Source organism: Syzygium oleosum, unplaced genomic scaffold (assembly GCF_021117445.2).
Source record: "Syzygium oleosum isolate NSW1041296 unplaced genomic scaffold, Sole_v2.1 Sole_v2.45, whole genome shotgun sequence".
NCBI classification, from domain to species: domain Eukaryota; kingdom Viridiplantae; phylum Streptophyta; class Magnoliopsida; order Myrtales; family Myrtaceae; genus Syzygium; species Syzygium oleosum.
Genome location: NW_026607529.1, coordinates 1,757,302 through 1,779,125, shown reverse-complemented (window position 1 = coordinate 1,779,125; position 21,824 = coordinate 1,757,302). Strand labels below are relative to the sequence as shown.

At 39.9% G+C, this 21,824-nt stretch overlaps 1 protein-coding gene across 1 annotated transcript; it reads left to right on the top strand.

The window, feature by feature from the left end:
- Positions 1-5: 5 nt before the first annotated feature.
- Positions 6-6,405, top strand: LOC115679563 (cytokinin dehydrogenase 5). Its single transcript, XM_030603176.2, has 5 exons — positions 6-860; positions 1,509-1,636; positions 2,510-2,785; positions 4,317-4,579; positions 5,787-6,405. Exons 1-5 carry the CDS (start codon positions 272-274, stop codon positions 6,148-6,150), a joined length of 1,620 nt encoding a protein of 539 aa, XP_030459036.1. The 5' UTR covers positions 6-271; the 3' UTR covers positions 6,151-6,405.
- The last annotated feature ends 15,419 nt before the right edge of the window (positions 6,406-21,824 follow it).

Below are 21,824 nucleotides of genomic sequence, written 5' to 3'. Positions count from 1 at the left end.
ACTAGAGCGAGAGACAAAGACTCTCTCTCTCTCTCTGTAATATTCGATCTTCTCCTTTTCTTGGTATCTGATTGTCGAAGGAGAAGCAAGTGCAGCGGCAAGCGAGAGAGTTTCCCTTGCTGGGTATAGAGAGAATCGGTGCATGTTGCATAGCAGATCTCTTGAAAACAGCTAGGCTTACGTTTCCAAACTCTAATCCTTTCAAAAACCTTTCGTGATTTCGGGTGATATCCTAGTCCAGCTTTTGCTTGGAGGGAAATCCCGGAAAAAAATGGCGCCCAGGTTCCTTTTGGCCTTGGCGATATGCAAGCTGATCGTCACTGTTGGATTGAACGTCGAGCCGGCGGAGCTCCTCCAGCTCGGCGTCGGCGGGGGGCTGCTCAGCATGGACCGGCCCGACGTGGAGTCCGCCTCCCTCGACTTCGGCATGATGAGCCGGGTCGAGCCGCTGGCGGTGTACCACCCGAGCTCCGCGGACGACGTGGCCCAGCTCGTCAGGGCTGCGTACTGCTCGGGGCGCGGGTTCGCCGTCTCGGCGAGGGGCCACGGGCACTCGATCAACGGGCAGGCCCAGGCCGCCGGGGGCGTGGTCATAAAGATGAGCAGCGCGGGGCCGGCGGCGGCCGAGGGCTGGCCCGCCCCGCGCGTGGCGGCGGAGGAGAGGTACGTGGACGTGTGGGGCGGGGAGCTGTGGATAGATGTGCTGAGGAGCACGTTGGAGCGTGGGCTGGCGCCGAAGTCGTGGACCGACTACTTATATCTGTCCGTGGGTGGGACGCTGTCCAACGGTGGAATTAGCGGGCAAGCCTTCAATCACGGACCTCAGATCAGCAATGTGTATGAGCTCGACGTCGTCACAGGTATCATCGCCTTCTCTTCTGCATGGCCTTTTCTTGCCGCCCCTCTGTTTGTTTCGGTGCCCTCTCATTTTCTTGTGTCCCTTTCTCTTTGTTCTATCTCTAGGGCTTGAGCTTCGCTCCCATCGTATGCGAAGCGAAATTACTTTCAATTATTAACATCGTAATATAAATTCTTTCTTTAAACAATTCATGGGGTTCTTTCCTAGGAAGCCTTTTAGGGTTTAGCCTATAGGCCTCCATGTTCTCGGGTCCTCGAGATGATTGGAGGGATCTGCTCACATGGCGGATTTAAAAATCATCGAGCAAAAGTGAATTCTCAATTATGTGGGGATTACTTTTGTTGGGATTCGTCGTGGGAGGAGATATTACGAAGAATTTTCGTAACATGGGTCGACGTAACATGCTTTCATTAGTTTAGTCGTCGTTGGATGTGCTATGTGACAAAAGATGTGCTTTTCCTTGGGTGACAATCTTCTCTAGGGCATAATTCCACATGGGTTTAGCCAGTCATGGGGGAATACTTTGAACAGTGATTTTGCATTTGCTTTTGTTGTCGCCAACAACATTATCATGTTCCAAATTCCATCACGGGCAATGCTTTCTTATCTGATGTGGGAGATTTTTTGCTGGTGTCGCCAAATTTCTCAGGCAAAGGTGATATCGTGACCTGCTCGGAGGAAAAGAACTCGCAACTGTTCCATGCTGTTCTCGGCGGGCTTGGCCAGTTCGGGATCATCACGAGGGCCAGAATCGCTCTTGAGCCAGCTCCTCAAAGGGTATCTGTCATTTGTTTCTGTGTAGACAAAGTGCACTTGCTTAGACTAATAAAATCGTTTTTTGGCCCCCCAAAAAAAAGCTAGGAAATCATTATATATTATGCGTGGAACTTTTATCGAATTCTAAGAAAGAGTTAGTTGGCTATTACTTAACAAGGATAATACTATATAGCTTATTGATACTGGTTTTCACAATCGACTTATCAAGTGATCAGACAAATTTCCATTGAACGTTGAACATGAGCCGCTTATTTAATTAGTTAATCTTGTCGATATAATTGTTATTAAATGTAAAGTATATTCCATGATCCTGATAATATTACTCTACTAAAAAATAACGACGCTTCCCAATGTGTGTGTTTATATATATATATATATAAACACACACATTGTATATGTATATACATTGGTGGAAAGAGATTTCCTTTGGATTATGCGGTGGGGCAGATGTTGGGGCAAATTTTCCTAGTACTTGGGTTAATGACAAAACGCGAAAAAAGCGACATGAGTTAGGCAACAAAGGTGGGGTTGGGTCCATACGAACTTTCGGAAGCCATTCAAATGGCTGTGCTGAAGCTGGCAATGCTAGCGACGTGTCGTTTTGCCTTCTTATCTCTCCTCTTTCTTGGGAAAATATTTGTCCAGGCTTAATCTTACAAGCTCTCAATCACTCACCATCTTGTAAATCACGTAAGATCTTGATTGACAAACGGGAAATCCCAAGATAAAAGAAAAATACTAAAAACTCCATCGCATCATGTTCGACTTAATCTATAACGACAGCAGCAAAATGAATCTAGAGAATAATACTCTCAGTGTTTTGAGAGAGACGTTTCATACTTATTCGATAAATTATCTCTCATGTATGTGCAGGTGAGGTGGATTCGTGTACTGTACTCGAATTTTTCGTCCTTTACCAGGGACCAAGAATATCTCACATCACTGCATGGAGAGCCAGCTAGCAAGAAATTCGACTATGTGGAGGGCTTTGTCATTGTGGATGAAGGCCTCATCAACAATTGGAGGTCTTCTTTCTTCTCCCCTCGCAATCCCGTCAAGATCTCCTCCCTTGGCACCGATGGAAGCGTTTTGTACTGCTTGGAAGTCACCAAGAACTACGACGAATCAAATGCCGACACGGTGGATCAGGTATGTAATGGCTTATGAGCGTGACGTTCTTTAATTCTTTCAACATCAAGTTTCAATTATGATGCATCCAATGGTTTCACTGACTATAAATGCATGCATGATGCAATGGGTTGATGCCTAGTAAGTGGTAGGCAATAATAGGAACTCTTATAACAAGCTCTAACACACGTCAGATTCTTATCCTATGTATAGTTCAATGAAAAACCCATTTGCTATATTTCTTGAAGAATCTAAGGAACTTCAATTATTCATCAACAAATCTTGGTAGAGGCCTCAGCATGCACGAGTGTGAATAATATAAGATTAGGGTGACTTGTTCTTGCACGATTCAGGAATCGCGCCGCTTGGATAAACGATTCCATTTAGGCGGCTATTAGGCGTTGCCCTGGCATGACAACTTTGCAAACTTGGGTTTGGAAACTAGGAATATGTCATCATATAAAAAGGAATAATTTTGATGCCTAACGACCGACGGACCACCTTCATATATTATTTTAGGCAATAGAAAGGCGCAATTTTAGGAAGAAAACTGCACGTAAAGAGTCCACGTCACGTACAGACCAAAACCCTTTTTCCCACTTATTGTTGTCGGGAAGGGAAAGGAAGATTGGAAAAGGTTGAAAACCTGTGTGCTTTATAGCAAGATGGCGGTGCATCGTCTCGTGTTCATTCCTTATCGACTGCATATCGAGTCTTAGGTCATGTCATGAACTAATAAGTTCGATGGGTTGTCCGTTAATTGACCCTTTATTCTATCGCTGTCTTTGTTGTGTTGGATGACAACATCATTAGAGCTACCCTTTATGTCGTGACAAAGTGTCCATTCATTGTTATTTGATTTAAAAAATCAAGAACCCACCGCCGGCTTTGCTGGACTACGCGACCTGAACCCTAGTTAAAAATTACTCTGGGAGCTGTTGAAAGTGGAAACTGTTGCTTCCTCGAAGTGACTTCCACAGTCAGACCCCAGTCGGCAATTTTCATGAATTCTTTAGTTTCACAATTACCCCATTAATTATTTTAGTGTAGCCTTTCCTTTTCTACCAATCTTAGCTTATAATCTTCCCTTGTAATGTTGTTGTCCTTCTCTCACTTGGCCCACTAATCAAGAACGGATGATTGTGATTCCTCTCGAGTTGATTCGATCTCAATCCGCAATCCGCATTAGTTCCTATAAAAGTAGAACCAAACAGGCACAAGAAAACATGCAAGATCTTGTGTGATCTACCATCTCAGGCCTGATTCCAAGATTTGAACACAACCTTTCTATTATTTTACTTGTGAATGTAACACAACCTTTCTATACAAGCCGTCCATAGCCACTCCTAAATATTCCTCCCTAACATTTGTAAATATTATTCAAAAAAGAAAAAGTTGGGTCGGAATAAGAACTTCACTCTGACAAGAAAGCAACAGTCTGGTAGCAGCCTTTCCTCCCTTTGATCGTACTTTGATCATTCTTTAATCATTCACTTGTAATAACGACGTCTAGATTATAATTTAATCAGAGAAGTGTTCTCGTGGTTCGCAGGAAGTGGAAGATCTGTTGAAAGATCTCGACTTTATACAAACATCGGTGTTCACCACCGATATACCCTACGTGGATTTCCTGGACCGGGTCCACAAGGCCGAGTCGAAGCTCCGGTCCAAGAACCTGTGGGACGTTCCTCACCCGTGGCTCAACCTATTCGTCCCCAGATCGAGGATTGCCGACTTCGATCGAGGCGTGTTCAAGGGCATCTTGGGGAACAAGACGAGCGGGCCCATCCTCATCTACCCCATGAATAAGAACAAGTAAGTTGTCTTAGGCTGCAAACGAAACATCATTAAATGCCCATCTTGTCTTGTCCTGGTATGGCTATTTGCATGCATGCAACATGCAAGATTCTTATTTTATGCTGCCTTACGACATTATCCGCCCCAAGCATGTGTTTTTAATGCTTGTGGTCACACCTTAGTGTCTATTCAATTGGTAGGTTCTGTTCATGGATGCAATAATACTATATGTTGTCTCTTAAACTAAGGATATGGTCCTAAAAATTTTGATGCAGCTATTAAATTTCATACGTATGAGTACCCTTAACAGTTGTGTGGTTGATCTTTACCAAAAAAAAAAAAAAACAGTTGTGTGGTTGAAAAATAATGTTAGATATACTATGGCTGAAAAATTGATACACTAATTATGCAATGGACACTTATTAAATGTTAAACACGGCTCGCTTTATTTTATAGATTGTTTGCAGCAATCGATTTATCTATTTCGTAAATCGCTCTTACCGCGTCTAGTGGATTCGTACCCACGTAAATTGATGACCCTTTACTCGGCGAGCTTCTTGGGTTTGAGTTCAGAAATCCAAATTTCCTTCCATGTTTCCTAGGATAAATTAGAGCTAATCAAGAGCCGACTAAGATCTTCATTTGATCTTTTGCTTCTTGACAAGTTTTACTATGGAAAACCCTTTTAAGTCATGCCATGACAGACTCTTCTTTTCACCCCAAATGAAGATGAAACTTCAAGTGGGGTCAATGATATCACGATCCAAGAGCCAGTTTTGTGTCGATCCAGCCAGAAGTTAAATCACCAAGAAAGACAAGAGATCAGACGGTACTGGTGGGGTGGGGAGGGGAGGGGGAGATTCCTGTGTCAGGAGATCTTCTGTCAGGGACCCGCCTCGACGGGGATGGGCACATTGGTAAAATCCCGTGTCGTCTTCTTCCCCGGTGCACATCACCATTGACGACCCCCCGATCACCATGCATTGGACCCCCCCTCGATTCCATCACAACCATCAAATCTCACCTACCGTCGCCATTTCTTATGACCATCTACCTAAATAGTACTTTCGAATCGCATAGCTTATTACGAGCTGCTGCTATGATTCGAGTAACGTAATATTCACGGTAGCATTTTGGTAATGAACGAGGTATATGATACGAGGGAGAAACATCAAGAGTTCTCGAGTATTATGTTTGGCAGCTAATAATCTTCGCTGATGTGCAGGTGGGACCAGAGGAGCTCCGCGGTGACGCCGGACGAGGACGTGTTCTACCTAGTGGCCTTGCTCCGGTCGGCGACCGTCAGCGGCGGCGGCGGCGGCGGCGGCGACGCGAGCCGGAGGCTGGAGCACCTGGTCGACCAGAACCGCCGGATCCTGAAGTTCTGCCGCGACGAGGCGATCGATGTGAAGCAGTACCTGCCCCACCACGCCACGCGTGAGGAGTGGGCGGACCACTTCGGGGACGAGAGGTGGGCCCGGTTCCACCGGAACAAGATGGAGTTCGACCCGAAGCGGATCCTGTCCACGGGTCAACGCATCTTCAAGCCCGACTTCGGTTCTTATCCGAACACGGCCTTGTCGTTGTGATTTTTGGCTTACTACTCCCGCTGCTGCACATAGGGTGTACGTGTATTGAATTTAGGGAAGATTCCTGTACAAATTAGGTAATATTTTTATTCCCTTCAATTATTAACCTTTTTTTAATGTTCGTCTCTTCAATTATTATATCTTGATGATGATTAGAGAGAAGGAGAAGGCGTATGACCTAAGGTTATATCGTAATTAATGTGTTCGACGTGATATTACCAGAAAGAAAATAGAGAATGCATATTCGTGATTCTATTCTCATGGTGCACGACCGTTCCAAATTAGTTGCTGGATTATTTATTCGGGTGTTCCGAATTTCATGCGAACTCACTAAAAATTATCTCTGAACATGGGAAAAGTTTACCAAATGCCGCCGTTTCACAAGTTAACTGAGTTATCGTTTTTCACCATGACACCATATCGGTTTTATTGTACCTTCCATCGCAACTTCATTAACGAGAAAGATCTTCAATTTGGACATAAGTCAAATGGTATCAACAAAATTTCACGTATGTCTCCATGCTATTAATAGGAACATAATTAAAAGTATTATAAAAGTTGTTATCACATTATTATTAATTGGACCTATCAAAATGGGTCATAAATTTCATTTCTCAACCCAAATTGATGGGCTAGGTTGTTATATAAGTTAATTATATTCAATAAATAGATAATAAATTGGTTCATAATGGTAACGCTTAAAATAATATGAGTGCTAAATTAATTCACAACTTATTTCGGTCCAATTCACCTCTATGACTCTCTTTTCACTCTCTCTCGCCCTCATTCGATTTTGCGCTCGTTTACTTCATGCTCTCACCCGAGTTTTCCTAAATTGGGTTAAATGTATTTTAGTATATGGGTCGGATCGGGTTTGGATCACGAAATTTGTATTGCATGAAAGTGGGTCAATTTAGGTCAGACTATTTTTAACCCGACCAACCCGTTTGACAAGTTTACTATTAATCACCGCCCAAAATGATCAGTGCAACAAGTGTTCGCAATGATCATGCAATGCTTAAATACATTTTCTTTGAAACATGATAAATCGATTTCTAGACAAATTTATGAGCTCGTACTAAGATTTAATCATTACCACACTAGTCATTAGCCATTAAGTACTAAATAGATCTCGACCTAACGTAGAATCTTAGAGTTTGACGTACCAAATGAGACCTGAGCTTGGGTGGAATTGAGCCGGATTGAGAGCCTCAAAACTTAACTTGCCAAGACATACAGATCACTCAGCCTTGTTTTCCTCCGCTATAGTTATATAGGTGAAGCCAAAAAGTTTTGGGCGTTTGAAGGAGTAGAACTTTATTTGCTTTGCTTCTAGTGGAGAATTGAGGGGTCAAGCGAGCTAAAGGGTGAACATGGAATAGTAACACAGAGGGAGAAGCGGGAAGTTGAGGCTTTGATCCATACGATTGTAGAGAAGTATGAAATGGTGGATGCTTTGGTTGTGTTAGAATGAATGAAACCAAAAGATGAAGAGACGAGAGGGAGGGGTGTCACTTTCAACCTAATAAAATGTTCAAGTTATTTGCAAGGATAGCAAAGGCAAATAAACAAGTGGTGAGGTAGCTCTAACATAGGTCAAAATGGGGAAGAGATTATCACTATCATATGAAATTCAAGTTAGCAACATATTCAAGTTATCCGTAGGGATCCCCTGACATAGGTTCCAATGTGAAACAAACACGGGTGCTAACACTCAAATGGTAATAAATATGAACTTTAGTTATCTGTATCATATGAAATTCAAGTTAATAACATATTCAAGTTAGCGATTTCCGGCGGCAATTGATCGGAAAGATTACACTAAAGTTTCCCACAAAGGTTTATAACTCCATTGACAAAATTGAAAAGTTTTTGTACAATAAATTTAGCTTATGATTAGGTAATTAATTATCCCATAAATAAAGTCAGGGTCTTAGATGAAATGAATATCTATTATACATAGTTAAAGCCGTAGTTGAGAGAATGTTCACTTTCTGTATTTGCCAAGTGACACTTCTCTTTAACTATGTGCTTGCCATGTGCCACCTGGCATTGTTTTGCCATGTGGCCAATAACCTTACCAGATATGATATGTCATCTTGCACTTTTATATATTATTTTCAAATAATAGTAGATAAAGTCAAGGTTCAAACATCTTCAATGCTAGAAAACGAAAATCACATACATATCAAAACCTTCATAAAAAGATTATATAGTTAAACTTAGCCAAAATAATTGAATTTAACTAAGAATATAATAAAGCTGTACGTTTTTTTAATCATATATCAAGCTTTACTTTTTTGTGTTATAATACCTAGTATTGCTGAGCACCCATTTCTCACATTAAGTTTCACTTAATATTCACTAAATTTAAACCTTGCACATTCTTGTTCATTTGAAACATGCATGTTTAAATTTCATGTACTTTTATTTCTTTGTTTTAAAACGCAATTATCTTAAATGAAAATATTGTTTGAAGCAAATTTGTCCGCAAAAATGAAGATGGAGATATGCTATTCCCAAAAACCACTTAATTTCAAATTGAGATATTTTCAAAAAAAAGTACATCATATGAGTGATAAAGTTCATGAGTTTTTTAGTTTATTAGGTTATTATTCGATAATTAGTTGATTACAAAAATGAAATTAACATTTATCCAAGTCAAATTTGAAATAGATTTGATATTCTATATTCAAATTTTAAGAATGGAGAATCTTGGGAAAATTTGTCTAAAAAGTCTTAAACCTATTGCACTTTAGCCAATTCAATCCTTAATCTTTTAATTTTGTGTATTGAGTTCGAAACATTTTCACATTTTGCCAATTGAGTCCATCCGACCAATTTTGACTCGAAATCGCTGACGTGGCAGTCCAATCAGCGTTGGCCATCCTATATGGCACGACCAGTGTAGAATGGGCGGTGCAGATGTGGACAAAATTTAATAATTTTTTCTAATTTTTAATTGATTTTTTTATTTTCCTTTTTCTTTTCTTTCTTTTCTTTTTGGTTCAAAGGGCCAGTAGGCCGAAAACCCCCTCTAGCCCCAAGGCAAGGGCCACAAAACCCTTCTCGAATCCAGCCAGGGCTCATGAGTCCTCGCTGTGGCCAGTGAGGGCATTGGGGCCCTCGCCTGCCCGCGATGTGGTCGATGACGGCCGTAACCCTTGCCCCGGGCCGACGAGGGCTTCTTGGCCCTTGCCTAGGGGTCGGCGGAGGTTGCCGATCCTCAGCCAGTAGCTGGCGACCCCGCTGGCCCTTTGAACCAAGGTCGCCGGCCCTTTGAACCAAAAGCGAAAAAGAAAAAAGAAAAAAGAAAAAAAGAAAAAAGAAAAGGAAAAAAATTCGAAAATAAAATAATAAATTATTAAAATTCATCCTCGTCAGCGATGGCCATGTCACGTATGGTCGGCGTCCAAGTTAACGATTTCTGGCAAAAATTAATCCGATGGACTCAATTGGCAAAATATGAAAATGTTGAGGACTCAATTGGCAAAACTAAAAGATTTAGGATTGAATTGACAAAAGTGCAATAGGTTTATAATTTTTGTTCGCCTAATTTCAATAAAAGGCACAAACTTTACCTCGAGTGACAATTCTGACCTCAACTTTTTTTGTCTCATAAAAAATCATGAACTTTTAATTGAATCCCAAATTTGACCCCGTTGACTTGGAATCATTAATTGTCCAACATGACTATTCCGCATCATCAATAAATCCATGTCGCTTGCTAGTTACTATTCATCATTTTTTTTTCTTGAGCCATAGCTTGAAGAAATGTGAATTTGTTCATGGTCTCCTTCACTTTACCGGCAAGTAAAAAAGATATCCATATTGGATCTCTTCGGCTGGCTTCCACCATTTTATCATAATATGAAGTTGTGGACCACCAGCCATTGAGAGACGCCATGGATGAGATTCGCCAAGCTCACGACTAGAACCTTTTTTTTTTAAACAAGCCAAAGCCTTCCACTGAAACTTCGAAATCTACGTCGAATGGATATTAATCAATTGATATATCAAGCTTTAGTGATGGACATTAATAAATTGATTTTGTTGGGAAGTATAGTGAATGAGATTCTAAAGTTTTGCCTTGCCAAAGTGCTTGTAACAATTTACTAGATCTCAAGCTTTGGTTAACTAGGGTCAGATTTGAGACTCGAGTAAAAGCTAGTGATTTTTATTGAAACAAAAAAAGTTAGGGTCAGAATAGTTACTTAAGATAAAGTTGATGTTTTTTTTTTTGGAATTAGCTCCTTTTTGGACAATTTTTTTGAAAATCTGGAATTAGCCAATCAAGTTCAAGAACGAGAATCAAAGGCTTCTCTCCTCCTTTTTATAAGTTGGAATTTGCGCCATGTATTTTGACACCTGGACAAATGGAGATATGGATTCGCTTTCTCTCAGAGAAAACTTTGCAGGATTCAGGTAATTAAAACCCAACAGTCTTTAATCTTCAGGTCCAATTTGTAAAGAGGATGTGAAATTGTGATGTTCGATTTTAGATTTAGTCATCAAGGTCCTTGATCATATTCAAGAGAATTATTAGGATTTGATATCGTAATTAGAGATTGCACTATTTTTATTGAAACTAATATAATTTGATTTTTCCAACCTATCAATAACTTTATTTGTGTACAAACACATGTAAAGATATGTCCAAATAGCACATGCCATTTCATTGTCACGTCATCCACACTTAACGAATAAATTTTAATTAATTAAGTTTTCGTTTATCAACTTTGATTTTAAGTTTGAAATAGTTAGACAAAAGTTTCTTGAAACACATTTAATAAAAATATGTTAGTTTGCTAAAAAGAACTCATGATAGTAAAATTATTGATTTTGTTTAGAAATTGTAGTTTTTATTATCTTGTATCCAGATTTGCTTCATTAAAATCTATAAAATTTTGTGGAATCAGTGTGATTTTTTTTTTCTGTATTGTACATGGTATATTACAAACTAATACACTTAATTAAATTGAAGTATGACCACAAAAAAATAAAATAAAAAATCAACCAATGGTATGATTCAATAAATTATTATTTTGCAATTATTCTCTGTCGGGTGAGATTATATAAAACAATAACAAGTTTAGTCCTAGCAAAAGTTTATTTTGTGGTGTAGCACTGGTAACGTACTAGTTTCGTATGACCCTGGGCATCATCTAGCTAGGGTTGCACCATCACTAGCCAGATCCGCCCCGAGTTTCATGACCCCACACTAGATACGGCCCTAGCACGGATTTTTGTGACTCTGGCAAGGTGATGCCGGGGTTTACACAACCGTGATCATAAACGACTGGGGTCATGCGATCCCATGTGTTGCTTTGCCGAAGTCACTCAACCCTAGCACAAATCTGGCTAGAGTCACACAACCTTGGCCACATAAGGCACTGGTCGAGGGTTGTGTGATCCTAGCCAGGTGTCATCGAGGGTTGCACAACCCAACAATGGCCAGCAAGGGCTTGGCAGCCCTCACGGACTTCCTCTATAACGTATCCCACCTCTCTTGATCTCTCTCTTGGGGTTTAATTTTTTTTCAAAGCAAATTCTAGTATTTTATCTAACCAACTGTTCGTAAAATTATCAATGTGTCGACAAACGTGTTGAACAAGTAATATAATGATGAGAAGAGTATAGTTCCACAAATATTGATAATTAATAAATCAATTAAATATTAAAAATAAACTAATTCTAAAAATTATCGAACAGATCAAAATACAGTTGAGAATATATAAAAATTGACAATTTTAGAAACAAAATTTTAGAACTAAAGACAGATAATCAATTAGATAAAATATGTTAGAGCATCCAATTTCACCATAACCACTAAATTTGAATTTTAGATCATTATGCATATAAGAACAATATCAAACATGTGATAGCGGAATTTCCTAGTCTATTTACTATCCTATCTCTAGGTATAACAAACCTACTCAATTTATCAATCCCCTATATCTCTATGTGAATTTAAATAAACATAAGTGCATTAAAATCTGTGAATATTCCCAGTTTACAATAAATTTTTTGGATCACCTTATCACCGAAGCTACATAAATGACATGGTATACTTCTATCCCCATTTAATTCATGGTTATATATTATAAGAAACAATTGCATATTATCACTTCTCAGTCTCAAACATGCACATTAGATTATTCAAATGATGGCCGGTCACTTAAAGGCATTAAGTACAATAATATATAATTCATATGAATGAAATCACTTGCAAAACATAACAATTATGAAATTCATATCATTATGGTTAGGCTACATCGTAGTCCTAACAAAAGAAAATTAGAACATAATAGAAGAAGAAATGAAAATATAAATTAAACCAAACATCTTGAATCAAAGAACAAGAATTATATCACCACTTTTTGTCTTCTCTTCAAAATACTTAAAAAACTCCTAGAACAATGAAAACAAAAACAATAAAAAGAACTAGCTATCCGCCAAGCTCTCACTGTTATCCTATAAATAGAATAATATCTAAGACTCATATCACAAGACAATTGCTTCTTTTTCACATAAAACTAAGGAATAAATTGCAGAATTCCCGATTTGGTATCCACATTTTAACTTTTCTCTGGGTAGTATATTCATTTCCTTCTTTTTGCCATTTTTTCCTTATTTTCTCTTTATCTCATTATTCTACATAAACAAGGATAATTTGAGTAAATAGAAGGAAATACAAATACTTCTCACAAATATTACATTATTTGTTGCCTAAAGTAGGTAAAATAACTCTAATTTTATAGAGTTATCACCAACACGTAAAAATTACGCATAAACACCAATCTGTCTAGTCAACCCTGATGTGGAACTGACGCATTGGACAATGTCCGCATTTCCATTTATACTGTAACGGAATAAAAAACTTCACTACAAAAAAACATGTAATTTGCGACGGAAATTTTTCGTCGCAAATTTTGCGACGGAAATAAACCGTCGCTAAATTGCGACGGATGAAAAATCTGTCGGAAATTTGCGACGGAATTTTTATACGTCGCAAATTCTGTCGCAAATTTGCGACGGAAATAAAAAACCGTCGCTAATTCCGTCGCAAATTTGCGACGGAAAAAAGTTCGTCGCAAATTTGCGACGGAAAAAAAAACCGTCGCAAAATCCGTCGCAAATTTGCGACGGAAATAAGTTCGTCGCAAATTTGCAACGGAAAATAAATCCGTCGCAAAATTTTCGTCGCAAATTTCCGACGGAAAAAAAAACCGTCGCCAAATCCGTCGCAAATTTGCGACGAAAACGCACGTCCGTCGCAAATTTGTAGTTTATTAGCCCGTGATATTCCAGCCCTATCTCTCTCTCTCGCTCTCTCTCGCTCTCTCTCGCTTTTCTCCCTCTTTCATATGTCTGAAATCAGCAAAATTCGCGAACGCATATATTAATCTCGGTGAAGCTTTTGTACCGGTAAGTATCATTAGCTAGCTTCGTGACTATTCATCGTTGAATTGTAATTTCTTTTATTTTATATATGTTTATGTTTGTTTTTTTTTTTCGTATCTGCATCACCGGTTGAACGACCGTGGACACCTCGCCGGCCTTTGGATGAGGCAGAACGGCCATTTCCGTCGCAAATTTGCGACGAATAAGTGAAAATTTGCGATGGATTTTCTTGATTCCGTCGCAAATTTGCGACGGAATGAAGGATCCGTTGCAAATTTGCGACGGAATAAAGGAAATCGGTCGCAAATTTGCAACGGATCCTTGATTCCGTCGCAAATTTGCGATGGATGAATTCCATTTCCATCGCACATTAAAAATTATTAAAAAATGATTCTTCAGTGATTATTCTTTTTGGGTATGTGTCTAATTGAAGGTCTCGCAATCCAAGTGGACGTTGCAATTCTCATCAAATTGACCACTTTCTCCTACCAATATTTCAATCAAATATTTGGGTAAGTCTTCTTTACATGGTAATTTTTTCTATTTTTGCAATTTCATATTAATTGTTGCGTGAATAACAAAAATTATAATTTCAAAAATTTTATGGTTTTAATTAAGAACAATAGATATGATATTTTAAATATTTTACCATAATTTTTTATTTTAATACAGACACAATGCAAAGAGAAAGGGCTTGGATGTATAATAAGAACTTACCCGGACGTCAAGGATTGACAGATGAGTTTCGTACTGGGTTAGAACTATTTTTAGACTTTGCTAGTGGTAAATATGAGTTCATGGATGGAAATAAGTTAAGGTGTCCATATAAAAAGTGCGGTAATGGTAAATTTCTTGTGTGTGATCAAGTTAGAGAACACCTTACTAGATTTGGGTTTAGTCCGAACTATTATAATTGGACTTCCCATGGTGAACCATTTATATCTGATGAAGGATATGGAAGAAGTGACCAATTTTCAGTTAGGGAAGAATGTGGCTATTATGAGCAATTGAACCCATACGAGAGGATGGTGATTGATGCAGCTAGTTATAATTTTGTCACATAATCAAATCATGCAAGTACTAGTTTTACTCCTATACGTGAATAAGTGGGTACTAGTCATGCTTCACAATTGGAAGATATATGAGTAACGGGTTTTGATGAGAATGTCTATAATGAAACTTTTCAATCTAATCAGTTCCGGGATGTGTTGAAAGCAGCAGATGAACCTTTATGGCTAGGTTGTGAGGACCACACTAAGTTATCGGTGACAGCCCGACTATTAAATATTAAGGCAGAGCATAATGTGTCTGCGGATTGCTTCAACTCTTTTGTTGAAGTAATGCGGGAATCATTGCCTCGTGATAACATCATGCCAAGTGATTTTTATGATATGAAAAAGCTAGTGGATAACTTAGGTCTTCCGGTTGTAAGGATTGATGTATGTAGTAGGGGTTGTATGATATATTGGAGAGATGATGAAAATGCAGAATCTTGCAAATTCTGTAGCCAACCTAGGTACAAGATTAACAGGAGACCGGGTCGTAATCAGAAGCGTAGACCATGCAAGCAAATGTTTTATCTGCCCTTAATCCCCAGATTGCAAAGGCTTTATGCGTCTAAAGCCACTGCTGAATACATGACTTGGCATGCAAATCATGAAACAGGAGAGGGTCTAACGTGTCATCTTTCAGATGCGGAGGCATGGCAACATTTTGATAGAACATACCCTGAGTTTGCGATGGAGCCTCGGAACATCAGGTTAGGTCTCTATGCCGATGGATTTGCTCCATTTGGAAAAACAGAAAAAAGTTATTCATGTTGACCAATTATCTTAACGCCGTACAATCTTCCACCTGGTATGTGCATGAAGACACCTTATATGTTTTTGACATTGATCGCGACAGGGCCGCAAAATCCGAAAAAGTTGATAGATGTTTATATGCAACTATTGATTGAGGAGTTACAACGGCTATGGGTTGAAGGTGTCCTTACGTATGACGTTTCTACCGATCAAACATTTGTAATAAAGGCTGCCCTTCTTTGGACGATAAATGACTTTCCAGCTTACGGAATGTTATCTGGATGGAGTACAGTTGGGATCTTAGGATGTCCGATATGTTTGGAGAGGTTAAAGTCATTTAGATTAAAACATGGAAAGAAGCCCAGCTATTTTGACTATCACAGACAATTTTTACCGCCAAGTCATCCTTTCAGAAGGAATAAGAAAGAGTTCACCAAGAATAGGACTGAAAGAACGCGTCCACCAATGAGGTTGACCGGCGATCAAATTTGGGAGCGTGTGCAGGACTTTCCAACTGTTGTTGAGAACCCGCACGGCACGACTTTTGCGTACGGAAGTACACATAAGTGGACAAAACGCAGTATATTTTGGGATCTACCATATTGGAAGGCCCATCTTATTCATCATAATCTTGACGTCATGCACATAGAAAAGAATGTTTTCGACAATGTCATAAATACTGTGATGGATGTCGCCGGAAAAACAAAAGACAACTTGAACGCAAGAAAAGATATGAGAGATATTTGCGATCGGCCAATACTAGCTGTGGATGCAAGCAGCAGGGGACCAAAACCGAAAGCAGTTTGTACATTGGATAAGCAGCAGAGGCGAGTTGTTTGTCAATGGTTGAAATCTGTGCGGTTTCCTGATGGATATGCTTCGAACCTCGGGAGATGTGTTGATTTGAATGAATGCAAGTTCACAGGTTTGAAGAGTCATGATTGTCACATCCTGATGGAAAGACTAATTCCAATAGCTTTGAAGGAAGTTCTACCGAACTTTGTATGGGGCGCCATTACAGAGTTAAGCAATTTCCACCATGATATTTGCTCGACAGTGTTAAAAGCATCGCACATGGAAAAACTAGAGAGAGATATTCCAATTATTCTTTGCAACTTAGAAAGGATATTTCCTCCAGCGTTTTTTGATTCGATGGAGCATCTCTTAGTTCACTTGCCTTATGAAGCCAAAGTTGCAGGTCCCGTCCAATTTTGATGGATGTATCCATTTGAGAGGTAATATTTTTTTTTAAATACAGTTCAAATTAGTTTATCATATAATATGTTCCGATAAGCTTCTTTCTATTTCAACTAGATTCTTATATCATTTGAAGAAAAAAGTGAAGAATAAGGCACTTGTTGAAGCTTCAATTTGTAATGCATATATTGCGGAAGAAGTGACAACATTTGCATCATACTATTTTGAGCCGCACGTTCAGTGCAAGAGGTGGAGAGCAGGCAGAAATGATGAGGGCCCCATTGATCCCAATTGCACAGCGTTCTCTATTTTCAATTATCTGGGTCGACCAAGCGGCGCATGTCAGTTTCGCTACTTATCAGGCGAAGAATTTCATGCAGCCCGTACTTATATTTTACTGAACTGCCCAGAAGTCGAGCCATACTTCAAGTAAGTGTAAATTTGCAAATATATATTTTGTGTGTCAAATATTTGCTAATATTTATATGATTTTTAATATTAGGATTTTCCAATCTGAAATGTTTGGACTACAACCAAATGAGTTTGACCGTTTGTGCGATGAACAATTTGCAGCATGGTTCAAGACATATGTAAGTTGCCTATGGACCAAAACCAAGTTATTAAAATTATATACATCATTTAGTATAATATATATTATTGACTTTGCATGTGTAACCTTAGGTTCACAGTAATTATGATGAAATTGGAGGGCAATGATTGCTATATCATCTGGCATGGGGTCCACAGTTAAGATTTCGAAGTTAGCCGGCATATTTCATAAATGGATATAATTTTCATACTCAAGAATATGGAATGGGAAAATCCACAATGAATAGTGGTGTGTCTGTTCGGTCATCCAATGGTAGCAGTTCAGAAGATGATTTTTATGGCTTGTTGGATGAAATCATAGAGATAGAGTACCCTGGACCATTAATGATGCGGGTTGTGTTATTTAAGTGCACGTGGTTCGACCCGGTCAAAGGAATGAAGGTGCATACGAAGTTCAATTTGGTTGAAATAAATCACAAGAAAAGGTATATGAAGTATGGACCATTTGTCTTGGCACAATAAGCAATTCAAGTATGTTATGCATCATATCCTAGTTTGAAACGTGACAAAGCTGATTGGTGGGCTGTATGTAAAATCAAAGCACGGAGGAAAATCGAGGAACACTGGAAGGATAGAGCCTATCAACAAGAGGAAGTGTGTAACACGGTTGAAATTGAAGAATATAACATACCAACTTTACGAGATCCGTGTGGAGCAATGATAGATGTGGATCCAACTGAAATTTGCGAATTAAATGTACAAGAATATTCAGAATCTGATTTTCAGACAAATGACAAGGACGAGGACGAAGACGAAGACGAAGATGAAGATTAAAATTTTTATCACAAAACACTATAGATGTGTAATTATTAACGCTACAAGTGCTATTTTGGTTGTTATCATTATTGTTCTTGTTATTATTGTTATTGTGCTTTTTTATTATTGTTATTGTCGATTATTCTTTTTATTTTAATTGATCATCCGAAATTTTGTCCCTAAATGCCGACAAGTCAAATATTATTAACGTGCCCTAACATTTCCGATATTCTAATTTCCATTGCAAAATTTGAGATGCCAAAATTTTGGAGTGACAAAAAGACGTGGCAAATTTAGAACTCAAATAAATGAGATGCTAAATTTTTGACCGAAAAAAAGACGTCACAAATTTACAACGATATGTAGTATGTCCATATTTGCGACGGACCAGTATATTCCGTCGCAAATTTGCGACGGACTCAAGCTGTCCGATCGAAATTTTCGCAAATTTTGGGAGGGAAATTTTACCGTTCGAAATTTGCGACGGATAAATTAATCCGTCGAAAATTTGCGACGGATTTTTATTTCCGTCGCAAAGTTGCCACGGATTTTTTTTTACGTCGTAAATTTTTTGTCGGTTGAAAATTGGCGACGAAACTCAACCTATCCGTCGCAAATTTTGCGACAGACTATACTGATCCGTCGCAAATTTTACGAGGGAATTTTTGCGGTTCGAAATTTGCGAACGGATTTTTTTTTACATTGCTTGCGACGGATTTTTTTTTCCGTCGGAAATTTTTTGTCGGTGGAAAATTTGCGACGGACATTCAAAGTCCGTCGCAAATTTGCGACGGAAGGAGGAGTTCCGTTGGAAATTGCGATATTATTACCTCCTTCCCCGACGCCGCCCAAGCCCGATCTGCGCTGCTCCCCCGCCGCCATCGCCGTCGCAGCCGTCGCCGCCCAGCCTCGCAGCCGCCCCGCAGCTCCCCTGCCCGTCGCCGGTCGCTCCGCAGCTCCCCCGCCCCGTCGGCGTTCGCCGGCCGGCCGCTCCATGCCCCTTCCGCCCGTCGCCCGCCCTCTCACCGGTCGCGCCTTCGCCGTCGCAGCCGTCGCCGTCGCCGTCGCCGTCGCCGCCCGGCCCCTCGCAGCTGCCCCGTAGCTCCCCCGCCCGTCGCCGGTTGCGGGCCAGCCGCCCCGCAGACCCCCCGCCCGTCATCTTCCGGTCGCGCCCTCGCCCCCGCCCCGCCTCGCCGCCTTCGTCGCGTTGAATGTTGTTTTTGTCGGGATTATGAGTCCCATTTTAAAATGCATTAAGAAATAATGTATGCTAACATGAGTGGAAAACATACCTGGAATTACTTACCCGACAGGAGTGAGATAGCGCAATTCGAGGCACGACTCGGACTTTGTATGTTGTTTGGCAAATGTCTGGGCTCATTTCCATAGGTATTGCCTGATATACGTTGATGAACTTCGGTGATCTGCAGTTAAGTCAAAACACACGAAGAAAGCTCGACGTATCCAATCATCATCTGGATTCGTGAGAACAGTTCCGATCTTTACCAACTACCTATACATCTCCATAGGTGTTTGCAAAGATTTGGCCGCTTCACTTATACCTGCTCATAAGTGAATTGCGGGGAGAACTTTTGAAGTCAAGAGGATATTCCGACCTTTACATATACCTGCTCATATGCAAAGATTTGGCCGCCTCACTTATACCTACTCATAAGCGAGTAGCGGGGAACACTGGGGTTGAAAGAATATTCCGACCTTTACATATACCGCTCATATGCAAGGATTTGGCCACTTCACCTATACCGCTCATAGGCGAGTAGCGGGGGAATACCGAGATTTGGGGAGAATTCCGACCTTTACATATACTCGCTCATATGCAAAGATTTGGCCGCCTCACCTATACCGCTCATAGGTGAGTAACGGGGAATCTTCTCGAGATTGTATGAAAATCTGTGATTTGGTGAACAAAGGGGCTAGCCCAAGTGTTCAAGGGTTCCTTGACAAAGTACCTGGATATCATCAGAGGTACCTGAAAAGGTTTGATCAATAGACACCTAAACATCATCAAAGGCATCTAGAGATCGCAAAAATAATCAAATGTGGGTCCTGACGATTGCTCGAACAGGTTAGGGACACCTAGATAGTCATAGACATCCTAGGGATAGAGATATACGTACCTGGCGATATCTCCAACTCTGAAGGTGTGTCTCCTGTTAGACACGGATTTAAGTAACATGTAATATGCATTCGCACACTGTCAAGAACACATATACACATGCACTATGATTTTCAACTGATTTTCATGCACGATGATTTTGTCAAATCGGTATTACAAACTCCGCTGGGGAACAATCATGACAAGACAATCCGAACTTACAAGTGGGTGTCTTGAAAATGCTGAATGAGGGACTTCCGATCTAAAAGGGCTTTCTCTCATTCTCATTGAAAAAGGCTGATTTATGAGAATCACTCCATCTCACCTTCATCATGTGGACAAGGGTCCCAGTATTTTCGCAAGCGGTACGACCTTACCAATTTGAGAGGTCTTTGTCAGGACCGTAACATGGGCTTGGTCAATGGCTTAGCAAAAGGGGACTCTTTGAGTCAAGGCTATTGAAAGAACAATACTCCGCAATCGTCTCCGGGTTTACAAATCAAGAACCCTGCAAAACGAGATAGAAATGGACTTGCTCGCACTTCTTCGAGCTAAGCTTATAAACATCTGAATCCTTCGTTAGTTCAAGTGCCCTAATCTGAAGAGACTTTACAAGGGATGTAACGTAGGCTAGGCTCATGGGTTGAGAAATGAATAGATCATTAGGCTCAAAATGTGTATAATTGGGGTGAATAAGTTGGTGATCATCTTGGCATTGTCATCGGTCTTCTTGTTCATTCTTGGGAGTCGTCTTTTCAGCGAATGCTTCATTGGGCTTGAATTCACCACTTCTTTAAATTTGTAGGACTATGACTATCCCACTGGGGATGATTTTGATACACTCATCTTTCATCCTTGGGCATTGGCCTTGCTTTTACCAGGCACACTGCTCTTTCTTGCCCACTGAACTCTTTTTTTTTTTTTTTTACACTTGACATACGCTGTTTACAATGCATATGTTGGCCAGCTATGCTCTGACTGAATGATTCAACATTAGACTTCCAGAGGTAATTGCCTTCGATTGACATTCTGAATATGCTGCTCGGCGGTGACAACTTTTACCTTGCCCCAATGTGGGGGATGATCACCAACTGGTTTTAAAAAACGAATTTGCAGGCTCAATTGGGCTTAGCAAAGGATAAAGTGTGTATAGGATAGAGAAAGAAATGCTCTTCGTCATCCTAAGGTACTTGAATTTCGTGTGAATTCATCTGAAAAAAGCAACACTCAAAGATTGATGCAAGTGAGAGCAAGAAAATTTCTACTCATTTTTCACCTTATAATGCTGACTTACCTCCAGTTTGCCTTAATGTGGGGTAATTCTTGACAGGGGTAATTTGAAAAAATTTCTCCAAGTGTTTAGGCTCAAAGTGGCAAAACAATGGATAACCTGTAGTGTTTGGGAAAGAGAAATGAACCGCCTCTCGTCATTTCGGTTGCCGTACCTTTTGCGAGATAACCCTTTACCTTACAGACATGAAATTTTTCCGCTCAACTCACTGGGGATTAGTGCGTGGGACTATGTATAGGATAGGGCTTGCCTTCCATCATCCCGATGTACCTCATTCGACACATTCAAGTCATTCCACATGAGTTATCAAATTGTCTAAATAGACTTCTCCTTTGAAGTCAATGATACTGATCGACAAAATAACCATGCAAAAATTAAAGCCAATGCAAACATCTTAACTTGAAATTGGTTGAAACCATTTATTCATCGGTGAAATGTTTGCAATTCAAAGGTATAAAGCCAAACACTTGGAAACTTTTGCTGCGGAATGTCGGGTTTT